This window comes from Pagrus pagrus, assembly GCF_965226575.1.
Source record: "Pagrus pagrus genome assembly, chromosome: 4".
Taxonomy (NCBI): Eukaryota; Metazoa; Chordata; class Actinopteri; order Spariformes; family Sparidae; genus Pagrus; species Pagrus pagrus.
Genome location: NC_140188.1, coordinates 26779972 through 26801143, shown reverse-complemented (window position 1 = coordinate 26801143; position 21172 = coordinate 26779972). Strand labels below are relative to the sequence as shown.

At 41.3% G+C, this 21172-nt stretch overlaps 3 protein-coding genes across 3 annotated transcripts; 1 reads left to right on the top strand and 2 right to left on the bottom strand.

Annotated features, from left to right (window-relative positions):
* Positions 1-140: 140 nt before the first annotated feature.
* Positions 141-5696, top strand: LOC311256595 (inositol-tetrakisphosphate 1-kinase-like). Its single transcript, XM_084351769.1, has 10 exons — positions 141-291; positions 672-696; positions 3013-3135; positions 3355-3472; positions 3561-3662; positions 3912-3952; positions 4059-4224; positions 4900-4967; positions 5074-5236; positions 5384-5696. The coding sequence occupies exons 1-10, from the start codon at positions 209-211 to the stop codon at positions 5518-5520; spliced, it is 1026 nt and encodes a 341-aa protein (XP_084207895.1). The 5' UTR covers positions 141-208; the 3' UTR covers positions 5521-5696.
* Positions 5697-5784: 88 nt separating this feature from the next.
* On the bottom strand, positions 5785-13167 carry LOC311256594 (uncharacterized protein). Its single transcript, XM_084351768.1, has 6 exons — positions 12864-13167; positions 10572-10612; positions 10387-10456; positions 9839-9904; positions 8655-9658; positions 5785-7622 (listed from the first exon to the last, which is right to left on the bottom strand). Exons 1-6 carry the CDS (start codon positions 12907-12909, stop codon positions 7554-7556), a joined length of 1296 nt encoding a protein of 431 aa, XP_084207894.1. The 5' UTR covers positions 12910-13167; the 3' UTR covers positions 5785-7553.
* Positions 13168-13574: 407 nt separating this feature from the next.
* sars2 (seryl-tRNA synthetase 2, mitochondrial) lies at positions 13575-21106 on the bottom strand. Its single transcript, XM_084350783.1, has 16 exons — positions 20815-21106; positions 19772-19867; positions 19636-19665; positions 19386-19526; positions 19211-19265; positions 19030-19093; positions 18749-18854; positions 18596-18643; positions 18210-18318; positions 17117-17162; positions 16935-17022; positions 16556-16668; positions 16314-16407; positions 15635-15727; positions 15474-15539; positions 13575-13953 (listed from the first exon to the last, which is right to left on the bottom strand). Exons 1-16 carry the CDS (start codon positions 21088-21090, stop codon positions 13813-13815), a joined length of 1566 nt encoding a protein of 521 aa, XP_084206909.1. The 5' UTR covers positions 21091-21106; the 3' UTR covers positions 13575-13812.
* Between the last annotated feature and the right edge of the window lie 66 nt (positions 21107-21172).

Here is a 21172-nt window from a genome sequence, read left to right as displayed (position 1 = left end):
CTTAACCAGTTAGACTGGCCCTTTCTTTTTTACACCTGTGGTGTAAAATCAGAATGAAAAGCGCTTCTTGAAAATCAGTAGGGTTGTTGAAGACCGGTCAGCAGAAGGATCAGGGGGAGGGATGAATGGACACAGCGACTCAGACATCCCTCTTTCTGTGTGTGTGTGCTGTCACTTGGCTGCTGGTGGCCCCCACACACACAGCCCAATGTCAGGTCGCAGGGTTGGCTTCTGTCTCAGCGATAAGAAACGCAGGAGGATGAATTTGGACGCTTTTGTAGACATCTGTGCGTAAGTTGATGAAGACTATTGACTTTTTAAAAAAATTATTTAGAGCTTATGATTAGTGTGACTGTCTCTGTGGTGAAGGTGAATGGCCCCCATCAGGTGGGGTCCCATAGCAAAATGCGGAATAAGTTGCTTTAATTTTATTTTAAGGCAATACGTATAATCTCAGTTAGGAAACATGTACTGATGACTGTAGTAACAGGTGACACCCTCACTATAATCTAGTGTACACAGTTGTGTAAGTCTTTATCAACAGTAATAAAAATCTGTCCATAGGAGGCTTTATTGCTACTCCAGAAGCTTTATTCATTCTGTTTGACATCACACGACTTCTGTGTAATCATTACCTTCCGGCTATAAACATGTCCGTATTTTCCCTGCAGGGGCCATGGGGTGGAAGTGGTGGAGGTGAGTGTTTTTACTTCACAAATACATGAAATCAATACAACTTTAAAGGTTAATGTTGAAGAAATGAAGACAGTCGGAGTGAAAAATGAGGAAGAGGATTAGGAATTTCTTAAAGCTGTACCTGATAACCTGTTTGTCTGCGTTTGTTTGTGGCTTTGTGATTGTGTACATGGGATGGGTGTATGCCTGTCCTCAAATGCCATAACACACACAAGCACACACACACACACACACACACACACACACACACACACACACACACACACACACAGACAGATGTACATATTGCATGCTGTCAGTTTATACCACAGATTAAGCAGTTACAGTTAAACTATGACATTAGTGATTGTACTTTGGGCACACTCTACACCCACAGACACACACATGTGTCATGTACAGATGTCTACAACTTTAGTAATCCATGTCACAGCCACCTGCAGCCCCCTCCTACAATCTGTGCGCAGCAAAACCGAGGAACAATGGCTGCCTGTTTTGTAACTGCTCAGACATTTCACTGAATGTGAATCTCTGCACAGAAGCATAACAGATATGTTTGTATACAGACCACAAAACCTGGCACATATATCAGTAAAACATTGTCAAATTACAATAAACTAATTTGATTTGTTGTTGTTTTTTACAGAAGTTAGCTTTAGTCAAAAAACTGCAGAGTGGTGCACATTTAAGGAGCAGTGGTAAAAAATAAAAACCCTGAACATAATTAGTTGAATTAAAGAGGGTCTGTGTTGCAGGACACAAACAACATAAAGATGTTACAAATGTGTGCTTTTTCCCCCAACTCCACCCCAATGGCATTATTTAGGGCAGTGGCTTTCAACCTATTTTGAGGTGACACATTTTTTAAATATTACCCTGGTAACCTAAACTGAAACGAGAGACAAAATGACACTTTTAGTTTTGTCAAAATTATTGTGTAAACAAGGCCTTAAATGAATAGTTTGTGACATTTCCATAACTTAAGAATACATTTATTTTATATAGCGCTTTTCAGGGTACACAAAGACAATTTACAGGTTAAAGAGGAGAATAATAAAAACAACACAATAAAAATACAAAAAGAGACAAGTTATACATTAAAAGCAGTTTTAAAAAGGTGAGTTTGGTGAGTGTTTTGAAGGTAGTGAGGTCTGTACAGTCACTGATTTGTTTGGTTAATGCTGAAATCTTTAATTTCATGACATGTTGTTAACACAATGTCACTCATAAGATTAATTATGCTGAAGGTAGGGCTGGGCATTATGTTGATATTACATCGTTATCGTGATAAGTAAAACTACTGGTTTTAAAATAATACTCAAGTGAAAGTAATATTGTTCTCAAGCACTATACAGAGTTTTAGTTACTTTTAACCATTGATGTTTAATGCATTATCAACAGCAGGCATTCAGTCAAAGAGGTTTCTGTTTCTCCAAATCTTCAGTCTATCTTCTTCTGCTCTGTTCTGCTCAGGGGTCGTGGTCACCTCTCCGTAACTGGGCCTGCTGCCGAGTTTTGTGTTTTTTGTCCGTATGTCACGGTTTTCTTTGGCCCGTTTGTGGTCAGATAGCCTTACTGGCTACAAAAATACAGATGAAAGCTTGGATATTAATTCAAAATGTACTCAGTACTCAATTATGATTTTAAAAGTAACTAAGTTAATTACTGTACATGTTGTAATGCATGCTTAAGTAGGAGTAGACTTAATACAGACTAGAAAAAAAAGTACCCAAAAAATGACTTGATTACAGTAATTTGAGTAGATGTAATTAGTTACTTCAGCTCCTGTATGTGGCATAAATGTTGTCCTTTTCTGGTTTTTTAAAGGCTGCATTACAGGACAGTGAACTTACCACATTGTTGTACTTGTTCTGATACTTGCCCTTTACCCTTAGTCATTATATCCACATGACTGATGATTATTTATCAAAAATCTCATTGTGTAAATATTTTGTGAAAAAACTCACTCCTACATTATTGTGTCACAATACTGATATCGAGGTATTTGGTCAGAATATCATGATACTTGATGTTGTCTTAGTATGTACTGTATAAAGTGCTCTTGGGGAGATTTCCAATTTTTTTAACTTAATTGCTGATAACTGAGGATTGCTACAGTGGTGACCCATTCAAAGTCAATAATGACCGATTGGTGAGGAATAACCCAAAACATAAAGGCTTAATATAAAACAGCACATTTAATATCATATACGTCATTTACATACATACACACATATAAGCAATATGAAAACTATTGTGGTGTTGTAGTTGGATAGATCCACTACATACAGAATGTAAAAGTGTTTTTGTCTCTGTCAGATCGACCTCGCTAAGCCACTGGGACCCCAGGGACCCTTCGATGTCATCGTTCACAAGCTGTCTGATGTCATCGTGGAGGCTGAGCATGACAGCCAATCACAGCAGCTCCTTGCCAACTTCCAGGTAAGACTGCTTTATAAAAGAACGGCTGTTTTGCATCTGACCTAAATATAATGTTTTTACTGCTGCTGCTGGAGTCGATGAGAGTGGATTACTGACTGGGTGAAGAGGGGAAAACATACAGTTGGCCAGTATTTGTTGAGTTTTGTTTGATTTTGCAGCTGTATGCTTGTCAATGAGCAACTATTCATTCTATTTCTTCATCTGTCCTTTAAATTCCAGAGCTATGTCTCAGCTAATCCCAGTACAGTTCTTCTGGACCCCCTGCCTGCCATGACCCAGCTACTAGACCGCTTTGTCTCTTATCGGATCATGACCAAGCTGCACAACTCACTCCAAGGTGAACTGCAGCTTCATAGTGTTTACAGTAGTTAAGTGCTGCTTGCAGATATTAACACCTGCCTTTCCTATTATATTCTGTCTGATAGACTGGCATATCTGCAGCCCTCCTTACCTTGAGATCCACAGTGCCAGTGACCTGCCATCCATTCAACAGGCTGTGACGACCCAGGGCCTGAGCTTTCCTCTCAGTCAGTTCACTCTCTATCTGTAGCCTTACATTTCATTCTTATATTTTCATTTTACAACTACCTCTCAGCTTCTTTGTGTATTTAAATGAAGCCTAAAAGCTCATCTGTTGCAAATTTAAAAAAAGTATACAGACAGTATTAGTCAGAGAGATTACAGTATTAGGGAGTAGGTATTTTGGTCAGTGGTGTGTCACCTATCCTTCGTTACTTCTTGTGTGCTAATGTCGCAATTGTCTCTGTTGATCCCAGTTTGTAAAACCAGAGTGGCCCATGGCTCACTTTCCCATGAGGTGAGTGGATTGCTTCAACATTGTACTTCCAGTCAGGATTATTTTGTTCATTCACTGCTGTATACTTGCTCCCCGTTCATTAACTGTCTGTGCAATGTCTGTGCAGATGTCTCTGATCTTCAGTGCAGGGAGTCTGGCTGTTGTCCGTCCTCCCTGCGTGCTCCAGAGCTTCGTCAACCACGGGGCTGTTCTGCACAAGGTGTTTGTTGTAGGAGACAGACACTTCTGCGTAGAGAGGCCCTCACTCAAGAACTTCCCCTCCGGTCCCTCAAGTCAGTCTGCACCAGACCTTCTTGTCCTTCTCTGCCTCTCCTTTCCTTTCCTTTCCTTTCCTTTCCTTTTCTGTCTTGTCTTTTCCTTCCCTCTAATCTGTTGTCATTTTCTTTTCTGTACATTTCCTGTCTTATGCTTTCCTTCCCTCAATTGCGTTGTCCTCTCCTTCCGTTCCTTTCCCTTTTTTTATCTTGTATTTTCCTTTCCTTCAATTTCCTGCCTTGTTCTTCCCTTTCCTTCCCTCTATTGTGTTGTCCTTCTTAACTTTTCCTTTCCTGCCATATTCTTTCCTTTCCCTCCCCTATACATCTTGTCTTTTCCTTCTCTCTAATGTGTTTAATTTGCCTTCCGTCGTTTTCCTGCCTTATTCTGTCCATTTCTTCCCTTGATTGTGTTGCCCTTTCTTTCCCTTCCTTTCCTTTTCCATCTTGTCTTTTCCTTTCCTTTTATTTCCTGCCTTGTCCTTTCCCTTTCTTCCCCTATGTCTTCTCTTTTCCTTCCCTCGGCCATGTTTCCTTTCCTTTCCTTTCCTTTTCCATGTTGTCCTTTTATTATTTCCTCTCCCTACCTGCCCTGTATTGTCCTGACATAACTTGCTTTGTCCTATGTTATGCAACCTTGTTTTTCTTAACCCTATTTGTTCCACTCAAATTGTGATTTCTCTTTGCCTGCAGACAGGAAGACCATCTTCTTCAACAGCCATCAGGTGTCCAAGCCAGAGTCAAGCTCTGATCTCACAGCAGTAAGCAGTACAGGTGGCATCACACGTGCTCACAAACTACCCACCCATTTGGCACCTTAGCCTGAAGTCCACCCTAAACATGTCCTTTCTCCTCCTGTTCTCCAAGCTGGATGAGCAGATGCCCTGCCTGCCTCCTCCCAGCTCTGAGGCCGTGGGCGCTCTGGTCAGAGAGCTCCGAGTCCAGCTTGGCATGGCCCTGTTCGGCGTGGACGTCATCATCAACATACACACACACACCCTCACCGTCATCGACATCAACATCTTCCCAGGTAGTGCAGCTGCTCACACACATACACACACACACACACACAGCCACACACACACACACACACACACACACACACACACACACACACACACACACACACACACACAGTGCACATGGTGATGATCTGATACACTCTTCTCTCTCTCAGGCTATGAGGGAGTGCCCCAGTTTTTCTCCTCTCTGCTCAGCCACATTGAGTCAGTGTTGGACAAACAGACCTCTGCTGGCCCCCAGCCTACAGCACAGACTACAGGTGGTCCATCTGCTGCATCAACTGGTCTCTGAGATGCCTCAGGGACAGGGCAGGGACTGCTCTCTTCAGCTTCCTAAGACAAATAAAGCCATCAGTACTGGCTTTTTTCACTCTTTTGTTAGGACCATACTCAGCTGTTTTCAGGTCTTTGCTTCAATTGTAAGAGGTTATTTATTTGTAATTTATATTATGACTTGATTTCAACCTGTATCCCTTGTAAGTCACACTAATAATGAGGTGCTGTCAAGTGATTCTGCTCTCTTCACAAGTCGACGGACCAAACAGACGACACGTGATGGTTTAATACACTTTCTGTTTATTGATTGACAGGTAGCATAGAAGAAGATACAGCAGGCACAAAATACAGCACTCTGATTGGCCAGTAATATTACAAATGGTGATCTTGTTATAATTTTTTTCTTCCTGTTGTTCGAAATGTCCTTTATGCCCTTGTGTCACCCCCCACAGACATTTCCTACATCTTTCTTGCTGGTTTGTAAGATACATTTTGTGGAAACATTTTGCACTTCTATAGAAAAAGAAAACTACAGTACATTATTTGTTTTCGTTTATACTCAAGTGAACAAACATGTCATCTTTGGAATAGACAGTAATGAGCTCATCAGTGTTTACTGATCATGTGTGTTATAACTATGTGTTTACACAAGTTGACCGGCTGCCTCGCCAGTGTTCAAATACAGAAATGTATTGTAAATCTTGGCTGTGTAGAAAAAGAGAGGTTATATGTGCTATATGAGTACTATATAATGTATTTTGAATACATATTTAAATACATTAAATAATTCATTATTTGGCTAATTATTGCATTCACATGTGCTGTAATCTATTTGTGTTATTGCAGTAAATGGGCCTCCAGTGGTAACCCTGTTAATCCTGCACTGTGTGCATTTCTACCCAGTGTCCTCTTGGGGGCGATGTTGCTTCATATTTCTTATGACCTTGGCTTACAGACCATGATATCTGATATTTACACAAATGACATGACAGCCATGAAAACTGTGATGTAACACAACTAAGCATTTATCAACGTTATTGTTACCAAAAGACAACAAAATGGCTTTAGTGTCTCCCTCTTCCCTCGACTCCTCCTTGGCTTGTTAAGAGTGCAAAGCTGGCTGAGAACCTGAAGTGACACTTTTAGACCTTGTAAGCTCCAAGTACATCACGTACTGTCACCACACACTAACCACCTCGAGACAAACTTAACATCTGACATACGTGGCAGAATTTCAACTCCCTCTGTGTTTTGTTCGTGTCACCCTGGTTCGTCTCAAACAGTCTGGTTTTAACAGTGCGTGAGCCAAATGAAACACAATCCTTGGTTCTACTTTATCATCAAAGAAACGAGGAGGAAATAATGACTTACTCCTGTGTAGAAATATCAGTAATGCATATCGTTAACAGTCAGAACAGCAGGAACAGCTTACACATAATTATCAATTATTGCACAAAATATATATTGAAGTACATACTGTATATTATTTATAGCAGGGAATTAGTTTTTCCCACCAAAAACACACCATCAAAGATGATACCTTCAGAGAAAAGAAGCACTACTCGACAGTATTCATAACTCAGATTTCAAAGATGATGGTGTTTGTGTGGTTGGCAATCAGCAGTCAAAATTACATTTGAATGAAAGTGCTGAATGCTTCGCATTCATGGCAGTTTACAACTGAATTGAAATCACCTGTCTACTTTACAAACAGCATTTACAGGAACTGAGACAGGAACACGAGTGGAAATGGAAACAATGATCTTTCCGATTCTCTGGAAAAAATTTTCCTCAACGCACCGACACATTCAAATGAGCATGGAGGAAACTGGCAGCCTTTTCCAGGCAAAATCTAAAAGCAGCAATGAAACAACAGTTTCTACTAATGTCCATTTACAGACTCACATCTGAAGACATTTCTCTGAGTGCTGTGGGGATTTGAAGGCTGTTAAATGGAAAATGTGTGAGCTGAATGTGTGACTGTGAATGCAACAAAGGGTTTTGTCCGTCTGCTCTGTGTTTGTGTGTGTTTGTGTGTATTCGTGTGTCTTATCCTCTGCGAAGCTCCCTCAGCTCTGCAGCGACTTTGCGCAGCTCTGCTTCAATCTCCAGCAGCTCCTGTGAACAGACAAAATGAGAATATATGACACAGCAATACAGAACACATGGTAATGCTTTAGATTAGGGCACTAACGAAACTCACTGGGTGCCTGCTGGTAGGCTGGGACAAAGAAATAAATGACAAATAACTACCTGGTACATATTTAATGTGTACCGAACAGAGATGTGGACTTAAATACTTGTAATTTAATTTGAGACATGACGACTTAAATGACTTGTCTGTATTCATTTTAGACTTTCAGTTTAATTTTATTTTAGTCTAGCTGTCAGTTTTTCACTGTATAAAAGTGATGAGGAGAGAATCGTTTTTTAATTGAGAAGAGATTAAGAAACAGATAAGCTTTGATGAAGCCTTTAGTTATTTCAAGATCGAGATATATAATACAAATTAAATTTGTCGGCTAATAACATCATAATGAGACAGGTAGTAATAACTTGTCTTTTATCTTTATTAAGACCAGATACTGCAGGTAGGACCGCAGAATCTAGGGGAAATTAGTGACTTAACCTGGGACTCAACTTGACTTGCCCAAAAAAAAAATGACTTGGGACTTGTTTAAGTCACAAGTTTGATACCGAAAGAGGAAGGGTTAGGAGGATTTTCACAAGCAAACAAACACATGCTTGTGTTTGGATGGACACATTTTGTTTTCTCTTTGACTGTATTCTCTTTTGTTACAGACTGTACTGTGTAAATAATACACCTGAATCAGCAATGGTACCTTTCGGCATGCACAGCCAATATTTACATTGTACTTACCTTGAAAAGGGTGAACAAGGGGCTGTTTTATTTAATGACTCGAATACCTTGGACTAATACTATAATAAGGTTTACTATTATTATATATTATATTAATAATTACTGACAGGACACTGAAGGTGATTTTATGATGATTGCTGATGTTTGGGACACCAATAAGTTGTAAGCACCTCATTCCCTCACCTCTTGTCCTTTTCCCCTGAACTTACATTAAGTACACGGTGAATACTTCATTAGTACCGCATCACATATTATTTGCAGCAACTTACCTCCCCTTCATCTTCTTCAGCATCACCCTCCTCCTCATCTTCCTCCTCTGGCCCCTCCTCATCCTCTCTGACAAAGTCATCCTCATCCTCATCTTCCTCGTCCTCCTCTTCCTCATCCTTGTACCTCTCCCGCTCAAACTGCTGTGTGGCCTCATCGCTCGCCTTCTCCATCTCCCTCTTCTGCTGCGGCTCCTTCACCTCCGCCACAGCCTCCTCCTCCTTCTTCTTCACTTCATTCTCTGCTGTCTCATCTTCCGCCTTTTCTTCTTCGCCCTCCTTTTTCTCGCCCTTGTCCTCTGCTGTCCTTTCGTCGACCTCTTTCTTCACGTCCGGTGTCTCCTGCTCGTCCTCCTCCTGCACCCGTTTCATCTTCCTGACGAGCTCCTCCAGCTCCTCCTGCTTCTCCTTCCTCACCCTCTCCTGCTCTGGCTTGCTCTTGCTGTCCTGCTCTGTAAGCAGCTCCTTTAGCTCCTTCTCCACCTTCTCCTTCTCCACCATCAGCTCCACCTCGTTCTTCCTCCTCTCCTCCATCCTCTGCTTCTCCAAGTCCTCCTCTTTTTCTGCCTCCCTCTCTTTGTCCCCCTTTTCCTTCTTTTCCTCCACTTTTTCCTTCTGCTCTGCTCCAGAGCCTGTCTGGATCTCCCTCTCCTTCACCGCCTCATAGCGTTTCTTCTTCAGCTCTTTCAGCAGTTCTTTGAGCTCTTCATCATTCTTCTCCTCCTTCCCTTTCTTGGTGATCTCTTCAGCTAGCAGCTCCTCCAGCTCCTTGGCTCGCTCCTCTTCATTATCCGTCCCTCTGTCTTCGATCCGGGGCTCCTCCATCATCTTCTGCTTGGTGTCATCTTCCTCTGTCTTGTCTTCTTTATTGTCCTCTGTCTGTTTTGGATGGTCGGTCACGTCTCTCTCCTCCTTCTCCTCCTCATCCCTCTGCTCAAAGTCGCTCTCATCGTCCGCCAGGTTGTACTCATATCGCTCCCTGTCATCATCTCTCTCCCTTTCTCTCTCTGCAACAGTCAGATTGCAATGGTCAGTCACATGTGGTGTTAAAATGCACAGGTAGAGACTTTTACATTATTTAATTCCAAGAAAAATAAACAAAACACCAAATCAGGCTTTCTTTTTCTTAGCTGGGAAAAAGTATGTTCAAAATACACCAAAATGAGTCCAAAAGAATTTGTTGGTACCATCGACAGCCAGCTTCTGCAGCTCCCTGAGCAGACCGTGGTGTCTTTGCACTTCATCAAGTTCCTCTGCAAGAATAATGGGACACAACACTTCAAAACAATATCACAACAACAACAGAGTACAGAACACCAACAGGGGATCTACACATGTGGACAAGTCTCGAATGACACCCATCACACTCTGGATTGATGTTTAACTTAAGCAAATATGGCTATATTTACATGTATTGTTGCATTCATAGATTATTAATCAAACATTTAGTTTTTAATGGTGGACAATTCATGTCCAAATGTCTTGCTTTGTCCTATGAACAGTCCAAAATCTCCAAATTGTTTGATTTACGATGACACAACACGGAGAAAACTACAAAAATGGCCACATTGATCTGGCCAATGTTTGGCAATTTTGCATTAAAACACTTTCAAGATTAATTGATTAATAGAGTGGTAATGATTCATTTCCTGTCCACTTATCAACTGAGTCATTCAGCTCTAAACACTACATAACATTACTTGAGTACTGATGAGCAGATAATTAGAAATGTCACCTGCTAGCTGTGCGCCACACTCATGTTGGGAAACATCTTCATTCAGTGTCTCCTGAATAATACATTCAACCTGGAGGCACAACACAAAAACACACAATTACAGGTCGAGTAATTATTTTATGTAATTATGTTAATATGATGCTGAGTGATAGGGGGAATAGAAATAAAAAGGACTTGTTTCTGACCTTTGCATCATCAAGGGGAGAGGTAACTGGCCGGCTTCCCACTGAGGCACAGGACGAGTTGGGACAGAGATGGAGTGCGAGGGAGAATGGGAACACAAATCAATATATTTAGCATTTCTGCAACAGCCAAAACTGCACCAAACTATGCTACAGATCAGCACAGACGAGCACTGTTTGTTTTCTTAGCGATGGTTCGTCCTGCACGGGCGTGGGTGGAGCTGTTCCCTCATTAAGGTAAGCACAGTTACCTTGGTAAAGCGACACAGCAAAGAAGCTTAACCCCATCTCCCTCTCTCTGCAGGATGCAGATATTCCCAAAGGCTTTAGCTCACAGGTCGTTTCCCACCAGGGCTAAATCAGTCCACAATCCCTGCTCTGCCAGCAGATCATTAAAGGCACACTAAGCAGTGCCATCAGCACCTTTTCTCATGGAGATACACTGAGTCTAACAAGGATCTAAATGTCAGTAGAGATCACAATCCATGTTCAGCCGGAGCCTGTGACCTTTTCTTTTATTGTTGTGTATTTGGCTGAGGCACAACATATGATGGTGATCAGTTCTTAGACTGTCATTTAGTCATGAATCTAAATGTCAGCTCATTATATGTCGGCCAGTTTGGAAAGATTTTTAAAAATTGCCACCGCCAAACCAAATCAAGTAAATCCATGGAACATTATTAACAAAACACCCTGAACAGGATGAGTAGTTTTAAATTATATAGTTGTACTAGCATCTGGATGATCAAAACTATCTGCTTTACTCTTCAGGCCTTTTGTGTTTGATGTGGTTATTTTTACATGTTGTCAGATAAACACACTGGAGTTGCTTTGAGACTTTTATGTTGATAAACTCAATTTACAGTAATCACCCAAACTATGGTTATTACCGCTGCACAGAAGATATGATACAGACTGAAACACAACGCTGCAGAGTTCAGGTGAACTTGCTCCTTCTGTCTTCACATGACATATGTGGCTGTACGTTTGATCTAAACTGTGAGTCAGCACAAAGCCAGATCAGTACAGATCAGGATCAGTCGGACTAATTGACACCATCCATGTCCACTGATGAACCCCCCTACAGACACGTGAGCTGCCAACAGTTTGGCCCTGTAATGCTCAGCATGTCCATGTGATGGTAAGTGTGTGTGTGTGTTGTCCACACTGTATCTAAGCTGGAACACCCTGGCCCCTTAATTAAAACTGTGATCTGGCTCTGCTTTTATTGGCCTGTCCAACCAAATGTTAAACATCCAGAAATGTAAGAAAGCATCCAAGCAAGTCAAGGGACTGCAGGTTGTTAAATGAGCAAATGATCTGACAAATTCATCTCCAGAATGTTGGCTTGACTAAAAACTAGAGCACATGTGAGTCAGGCGCAGATGCACCTGTAGGGGCTGAGAGATGCGCACTAATGAGTTTATCATATCACTCCTCCTCTTGACATTTAATAGACGTTGAGCTGCAGTGGCATTTAGTGGTCCTGTAAGATTATTATAAGCCTATAGCTGCTGTTTCTCTGTTGACATGTTTCTTTTCTTTTTTTAAAATGTATACTACACATAGCTTTAGTTGAACTATGTATCCTTCTCAGCTCAACACAACATGAGCCCAAGCACTTTACAGCCTGCTCTATGTAGGTTATGGCGGGTGCTCCTGCACAACACTGCGCGTAACACCACTGCAGACTGATATTTACCGTGTTTCCACGCATGTCTCTGCGGGATGCAGACTTCCTTCCTCTCGAATCTTCACACATTTGAACTCATTAACACGTTTCCACGCAGCCGGCGCATGGCGCACATGCAGAAGGCGCACACGAGCGCTGATCCGCTCACCTGTGCGGAGCTTTTCGTTCGCATTTTAAGAAAAGCGGTGTCAAGTCATTGAACAGTCAAAATGCGCTTTATTACAGAATCCTGTACTGTCATGGTCAGACCAGCAGGCAGACGGAAAGGTGGGCGCACAACAAATTATGTAACAACGCTTGTGTTGAGCCTATTAGTCTAAACCCCCGAGGCTCGGTTAGGTTAGCATGCACCTCCGTCTGCCCCGTGAACTACTGAAATAAACCATGTAGTTTGGTCTGTTTGTACCACAGGGCTGCTTTCACTACAGAATAACAGCGGCTCCAGCTGAGGCAGCAGTGTGTGAAAGATGCGGCTCCGCTCAGAGCGATCACTCGCGTTTCGCACCGTCGTTTCACACCGAGCGACCGACAGACACACACACACACACACACACACACACACACACTGAGGCTGTAAATGAGTGCGATGGATGGATGCTTACCTCCGACGGCAGCCCAGAGAAAAACTGCGGTTATCAAAATTCCCATAGGATCCGAAAAGTGTGGCTGCTGCAGGAGATAACCTTGAAATGACGGGCTGGATCTTCTTCTTCACACACACACACACCCGCCGAGCGAGGTGGAGCCGAGCACCGTGTGTGTGTGTGGTGTCAGGTGACTGAGACCAGATCAAAGCCCAAACCCTGTTAAGGTGCCAGAGGAGTCAGATGGTCGACCTGTACTTACTGTGGGTTAACAAAACGATCGAGGCTGTGCAGTGATTAATCTGTAGACAGATTAATATCTGGATCTGTGGCCCGTGTGGAGGACTGGAGGGGGCGAAAGGAGCTGCACAGAAAAAAACTGGAAACAATCTATTCAAATCCCACTAAATATGCCCAGTGAGAATATTTTTATAACAGCTTTCAGTTTATTTGAAAAGCCCATGCACATATCCTCCCTCCCTCCCTCCCTCCCTCCATCCATCCCAGAGCTGCTGGTTAATTACTTTTGCACATCAATTATTGATATGCAGTAACAGCTGGTAATGTAACACACATTAACTGGCCTGTATGTCACCTCTGGGAACAATTCTTTCAGACCCCAAGGTCGCAATGTCATTCACAGTGTTTGTGTGCTAATGTATGTACAGTATATTTTTTTATATGACACCTCTGGGCAGGAGGCACAGCAAGCAATACAGGAGACAGATATTCAACACGTATCGGTATTTATTATTTCCTCATCATGAGCTGGACAGATTCAGGCTCACGTTCATGATTTCATGACATTAAATAAAATAAGACAATATATTTACAGTGACAGTACATTGAAAGGTTCAGATGTGATCCGTCGCCCGGAAACATCCTTATTTGTATTAAATGTTCACTTCCTGTCTGGTTTGGCGGTGTTGAATGTAAACTGGCTTTACAGCATTACACTATATGTGTGTTATCTGGTTTTGGGAGCAGGTCTGGGTGGTCGACTGTGCTGGTTGGGTCCGATGTATTTCAGCGGAGAGTACTTCGGCTTCTCGATCACTTCTAGACCCAAAAAAGGCTGCAGGGCTCGGGGGACACGCACCGTTCCCTCCTGGGTAGATGGACAAAAGTATTAGCATGATTAAACATGAAAAAACATGAAAATAGTCTTTTAAATTCATTATAGTATTTGCATTGGTCAATGCCTATTTTTATGGAAGATTAAAAATGCCTTAATAATTCCTATATTTTCTGTCATGATTAAATAAAAAACATTTGTAAAATGACAATTATCTAGCCATTTTCTATAATAACTTGATAGTTTTTCATGACTTTTACATGCCACATTAAAGGAGACCTATGGTGCTTTTTTTGTTTTTTCCTTTCCTTCAGTGTGTTATCCATGTAACAGATCTTGAAAGTTAAAAAGAACAGAGTCCGCACCAACAGGAGCTCCTCTCTCCCACAGAAAACACTGCTCCTGAAATGCCCCATCAGAGTCACACATTACTAATCTATGCCTATCGGCTAGTTTTGCAAGCAAGAATTGGCTCAGGCATGTGTGAGCTGACCAATCAGAGCAGACTGGATATTCAGAAGGGCGGGCCTTAAAGAGACAGGAGCTAAAACAAAGCATCTCAAAAAGAGGGGGAATACAGTGCTGCATTACTTATTTGAGCACTAAAAAAATTTAATCCTATCCTAATAGTAACCCAAAACTAAAATTCTGAACCTGAAAATTAGCATAATATGTCTCCTTTGATATCAAATCATTACACAGACTAACTGAAGAGGTGAACTCCATGCCATATTGTTCAGGAGAAAAACAACACATCTATGCCCTTTGCATTATTCTAACTGTCATTCTACAATCACAATAGAAATCTCATACAGGTAAGGAAATGTGGGAATTATTGTACAGAATGACCAAAGCCTTTATTATTCATCCCCCTAACTGATCCAAATTATCCTGATATTTGTTAATTTCTCTGCCTCAAAAAACAAAGTTAACCTGTTTAGTAATATACAGAAAACGTCAGTATTATTTAAGTATTTCTAATGACATAAATTACAGTTTGTATAACAATGTTTTCACTGACAACAGTCACTAGGGGGAGCCACTTTAACACCACACTTTGCAACATGTGCATGCAAAGAAATAGACATTTAACATGGTAGCAGGTGGACAAGGTGACCTTTTGTTGGAAGAGACAATAGGAGAGGATGATCACAACAGCTACGTCTCAAAAGAAAGTTAATTTTTTTTAATTATTATAATTTATTTTTTGTACATATTTTCATTAAAACTTATCTTTAAAAAAATAATTTTCACAGTATATGGATAAAAACATGGCTACAAGGCTAATATTTAATATTTGACCTATTCCCTATACAAAGCCACATTTTCACATGTTGTAGGAACATCAGGCAAAAATACATTTTGGGCCTTGTAATACCTGTTATGGTTCATATAGAAACCTGACCATGATAATATTGCTCATTCCAACCTTTTTAGGACACTTTTAAGACATTTTTGTCATTTCCTCGGACAATTCAATGACAAAAAACCTGAATTAAAAAATTACATGTCTTCAGGACCCCCTCATGTGTGCCTTTCTGTTGGTGTCTTACTTTTGTCTGATGAGTCTCCAGGATAGCGATGATGGTTCGGGGGATAGCACATGCCGTAGCATTCACCTAGAGAGATAAAAACAACACATCATGGAGATGGCACACTGCTGTATGCTATACCCGGAGGAATGTACAGCAGTCGGCCTCATCTTCAGTCTTACTGTGTGGGCGTACTGCAGGCTGCCGTCCTCTCTCTCATACAGGATGTTGAGGCGTCTGCTTTGGTAGTCTGTACAGTTGGACCCACTGGAAATCTGATGTGTATATATAGAGAAGGAAGAGCTGCAATTAAAATCAGATGCCGCCCACAATGAAGCGGCACTATTTTTACTCACTAACTTCTTATGCAGCATTTTGTAGCCAAATAGAGTGTAAATGTTTAACATTCACCTCCTATTGCTCCTTGATGACTAATGAAAAGATGTTCATATCCATTAAATAGTCAGCAGATATTTCAGTAGAACTCCAGTCCACAGCTACACAATTAATCAAAATATTGTCCTAATCACAATATGGCCAAGCGCAATATCCAAATCGCAGAAGCTGCAATTTTTCGATAAAGGTAAAATGTGTGACAAAACAGCGTTATAATAAAGTGCTGTCGGGCTGCAGAGATGTCCTGTCCAACAAATCTTGTTCTCCAGATGTGGGACAACATGTTTGTTTGGTACAGACTTCAACAAATGTCACATCACTGTGATTGTAAACAATTGAAAAATGATCATTCATACTAATCAAGAATCATATTGCACCATATCATTCAGCCATAATCTAGGCATTTCCTAATTGACTTAATGTTGAAATTAGATGAGTAGGTAAAAGTGATATGATGAAAGTGACCTCTCCATAGCTGTTCCTCCCAGGCATCCATGCTTCAATGTCGTACTTCCTGTGTGCTGGAGGTCCCAGTTCCTGTGTCGGCATGTCCAGCACTCTGAGTCAAAACACACACACAAACACACACAAAAATTCAAGCCATTAACTGATACAAGTATTCTAAATATTATGTCAAATTGAATGGATATGTTGAAGAACAGGGCCGCTCAGACTGGGACTGTGTGTGCATGTGTTTTTATATTAACCTGTAGTGTAGTTCCAGTGCAGAGAACATCTCTTTCTGCAGAGAGACAAACTCATCCAGCAGCTGAGAGCTCTCTTCTCCCGTCTCATCTGCTGTCACTCCAAACATCTCTATCTGGATACACACACACAAAGTTTTATTTTACACACATTTGCATAGTTATACAGAAGAGACTTTATTTTTATGTTTCTTTAAGTTTATGATCTTAAAAATGTCTTACAATCACTTGCTATCAGCTAACACATAGCTAACAGCTAGTTAATACACATGCACATTTTCATGTCCTGTACAAGCCATTTGAATTAGTAGACATATTTTCTGTATACACATTCATCCAAGCAACTCCTGTCTCTCTGACATAATGTTGATGTCTTTGTAACCTTGTTGAAGTGATGTACTCTGTAGAGCCCCCACGTCTCTCTGCCTGTGTCCGTCTCTGCTCTGTAGCAGGTGCTGCTGCACACCGTCCTGCAGCGGGAGAGGACACATCATGTCAGCTGTTAATACTAATTATTAATATAACACTATCTGCAGAAAACTAGAGGTGAGGGCTTCTTCTAACCTGACAGGCAGGTCCTTCCAGTTTACAGCATGATCCATGAAATAGCCTAGAGAAGAGAGGCAAGCATCACTTAACTACACGTGTAAAATAGATGCGTCCAGTTCTCAATTCTGATTTATAAGACTGTCAGCTTCAAATATTGATGTATTGCATATTTTTCAGTAAATCAAGGGTTGTTGGAAAATGCTGAAACATTTCATGTGAATAGTTGGACTCAAGATTTACAATCAATTATCTAGAATTTAGGTTTACCTAGAAAACAACAAAATGTATTTATTACAGTTCTGAAGGAGTCAAGTGTGAAATCTCATCATTCCAGAGCAGTAATTCACCTAATCCATAAAATCTGTGCAGTTGTTGGTGAAGCAGACAGCAGGTGTGTTCTTACATCAGCATAAGAACCAAAAATGTTTAACATTACGTGCACTGTTTTGTGTTGTTTCACGCAACCTTTCAAGGGTGAACATGATGTGTTGTTATTATAGTAGGCATTTTAAAGCAACATTACGTAACTTTTTTTAAACCTTAAAATCACAGCTTCAAAATCATTGTGATGGTACAGTATCTTGTAACAGAGTGAATGGTGTCTCTGCCTCAGCCACTCCGCCCCCCCATCACTTGTTTCTGCACTATGTAACTTCAGTGAGAGGGGAGGATCACAGCGTTACATACTTGTTTACTTCAACATACAAGTTTTCAACACATACAACTGTTAAGATATATTGAGTTTGGTTTGTAGTTAGTACCTACATTATGTCTGACAAACTGTTACAGACCTGGGGTTTGTATTTAAGACAGTGGCGTTGCACTCAGAAACTGTGGGGGGGCGCCAAATCACAACTTCAGCCTGCGCCTTTTTCGGATTAAAGATTTTTTGAATAGTATATGAAATTCTCTCTACAGTCTCTTCTGCCAATTACACTAAACTAAACTAGATGGGCACTTGCTACCTAGATGACCATAACAACCTATTAGGATCCATTACAACCAAGCATGAGTTCATCTTATTTGTCCTTTAAGAAACAGGACTACTGACATGTTGACTGATAGCAAGATACAACAATTAGTTTAAGCACGAGGAATGAAGTTTCACCTGCCACCCCGACCTCTCCGGTCCCAGCCAGGTTGAGATCTGGGAAACGTGCCTGGTCCAGTGAATAGACCTGAGAGCGATGGGCGTTGGGCTGCATCCCACAACCCTCCTGGAGGAGGACAAAACAGAATAACGAAAAGAAGAGAAGAGAGGTGAGGGAGAGTGGGATGATGTGTGGCTTGAAAATGCTGTAAATTCTAAGTCTGCATGTTTTCACACATTTAAATTGACTACAGATATTTCAATAGTCATTTGATGCTTTATTTATGTGCATTCAAATCATTGAAATGTCCACATTTTTAGACACTAAGTTTAGCATCTTTCATCAAGTCAAAGTTAAGTTATCATGACTACACCAAAAACAGGTGGAACAGACTTCTACTTACAAATACTGCCCCCTTCAGCATGTCAGGCACAACCATAGGAATGAAGCCCTGCAAGAGTCAAAAGGAAAGATTGGCTCACTTATATGTTAACAGAATAATAACATACATTCATTGTGTGGACTTCATATCTAATATTTCCAAACATGCACTTACTCGTCGCTGTAGCGTGTCAAGGGCAAAGTTTTGGAGTGCAGTCTGAAGTCTGGCCCCTGCTCCCCTCAGATAGTAGGACCTGTGGCCTGAGACATGAGCTAGATGTCTGCAGGAGAGGCCAAAGGAACAAAGTACAATAACAGAAAAACATACCCTATTCTTTAGTTTTCTCTCAATCATATAAACTAAGAGGTTTGGTAATACACAATCAGTACAGTAGTGAACAAGTGGAAAATCAAGTGGAACAAGTACTCACAACAAACAATCAAAGTCATCCTCACCTCTGCCTGATGAGACCCAGCTCCTCCCCCAGCTCCACATGGCCTCTGGGCTTGAAGTCAAACTCTACAGCAGAGAGAGCTGATTATGAGATTTGTACTTTTTGACACACAAGGGTCAATCACTTTAGATTAACATTGATGGACACTTCAGATCAATAACAGCATGGATCACATCAATCACCTGGTTTCTGTCCAACCAGCTCCACCACCCTCGCCTGGCTCTCATCTCCAACTGGCTGACAATGGAAAAACGAGCAACGTTAGGACGTTTGCACTACACTTACTTTGAAAACGATGCATTTCACAGAAAAGCTCCCCACAGATGCTCTGTACAGAGTGCGTGCATGTATCCTCACCACATCGGGGTGTGAGGTGTTGGGCAGTCTGAGCGCTCGTCCGTAGTGTTCCTGCTCCAACTCAGTCTCTTTGGGGTACAGCTGAATGAGTCTACTGCGGATCTCTCGACCCTTCTGCCGAGCCTGGGTGTACTCTGGAAGCTGCGTGATAAAAAACAAGGACTGGTCCAAATCTGATTTACCACTCACTAATGCAACAATGCCAAGATAGACTGATTCAATAACAAAGTATTAAGGAGTTGACACTTACATTGGCGAGGGCTTTCTTGTCATTCTTAGTCTGTAAGGAAAAGATTATGTGCAACTTTATTCTTTAAAATCAAACAATAAACACAAACATCATCTATCAAAAAACAGGTGACTGTGCTGACACAATCTTTACTGACCACAAGTGCTTTGACCGTGTCGCCGATGTGTCTCTTCTCTCTCTCCAGGCCAGAGATTTCCGTCTTCACTGCCTGGAGCTCCTGCCACACACATACCTAAAATGAGGACACACACACACACAATCAATAAGATCAGTTGAGAGCCAGCAGAAAAGTGGGCGTGAAATTGAAAATGTTATTCAAAGCATCATGTTTCCCTTAAATTACTCTTTTCCACATGTAATGACAAATGCTTTCATGGTTATAATGGCTGTAGCCTACCTTTCTGTTTGTCTTTATTAAGCTGGATGTCTACTGTATCTTCTCTATGTGTTGTTTTTTAATATACTGGGTACATACTGTATGGAAGTATATTGAGAGCTTTGGAGAGCTGACTCAAACTATTTGTGTGTGTCAGTGTTGTGGAACAATAAAGTTGGGTCTGATTCTAAATAATTTTCATTTGTTTGAAAGAAAAGAAAAAATGTTACTTCACTTAGATGTTTAGTGTCACAGTGCAGAATGATGTATGTGCAGTGTACAATTGAGCAGGTTTGTGACATCACAACTAATTTGGAGCCAGTCGTGGTCCAGTATGCATCTTGCACAAGTGTAAAGTGTAAAGAAAAAAACTTGCAACAATGTACATGCACTGGGATGTGACTGTTCAGTAATGGAGGCGACATCTTGTGTCCAGCAGTTAAACTTTTAAAATCAAGAATATTGTATATTCATAGATTCTGGATTTTTCTGGAGAGGGGAGTGGACTCACTTCTCAAATATTACTTGGTCGATGAACATGTAAGTAATTTCACTAAAATAATTTGCATACCAAATTACAGTTTGACGAGGAATAAGCTGGTTGGTGGTGTTGCATGTGACACATGTAACCAGCAGATGTGAAAGCTTGTTGTCCCTCCAAGGCTTCTGTACTTATCAGTGGGAATTGGTAGCTGACCTAACACTGTCCATTCAAACTGAGCTGTCAACTCCAGAAACACAGATAAAGTTATATCGTGTTATGTCACAAACAGGACTGGATTAGCAGAAAAAGAAACACTTACAATTTTCCTGACATCGTCCCCTCGCAGCTCACCCTTCCTGTTCTCTACATTTGCGATGACTTTGTCGGTCTCCTCACACACTGCTCTCATGTCCAGCTCGGGCTTGTCACTGTAACCTTCGCGGACATGCTCGTACAAACTGCTCCGGGCTCCATGTGAAAAGCGCTGCGGGATGAACACACTTGTCCTCTGCCTTGAGCATTGTCTCACCGCCGGCTTCAGCACAGTCAGTGCGGTGCCTCCAACTCTTACGACCATGCCTATGCACGTCGCCATGTTTGTCCTGTCGTCAATGTTGCATTCACGGAGTATAGTAATTATTGCAATTACGTTGTAGGCTGTGGGGGCTCCTGGCCCG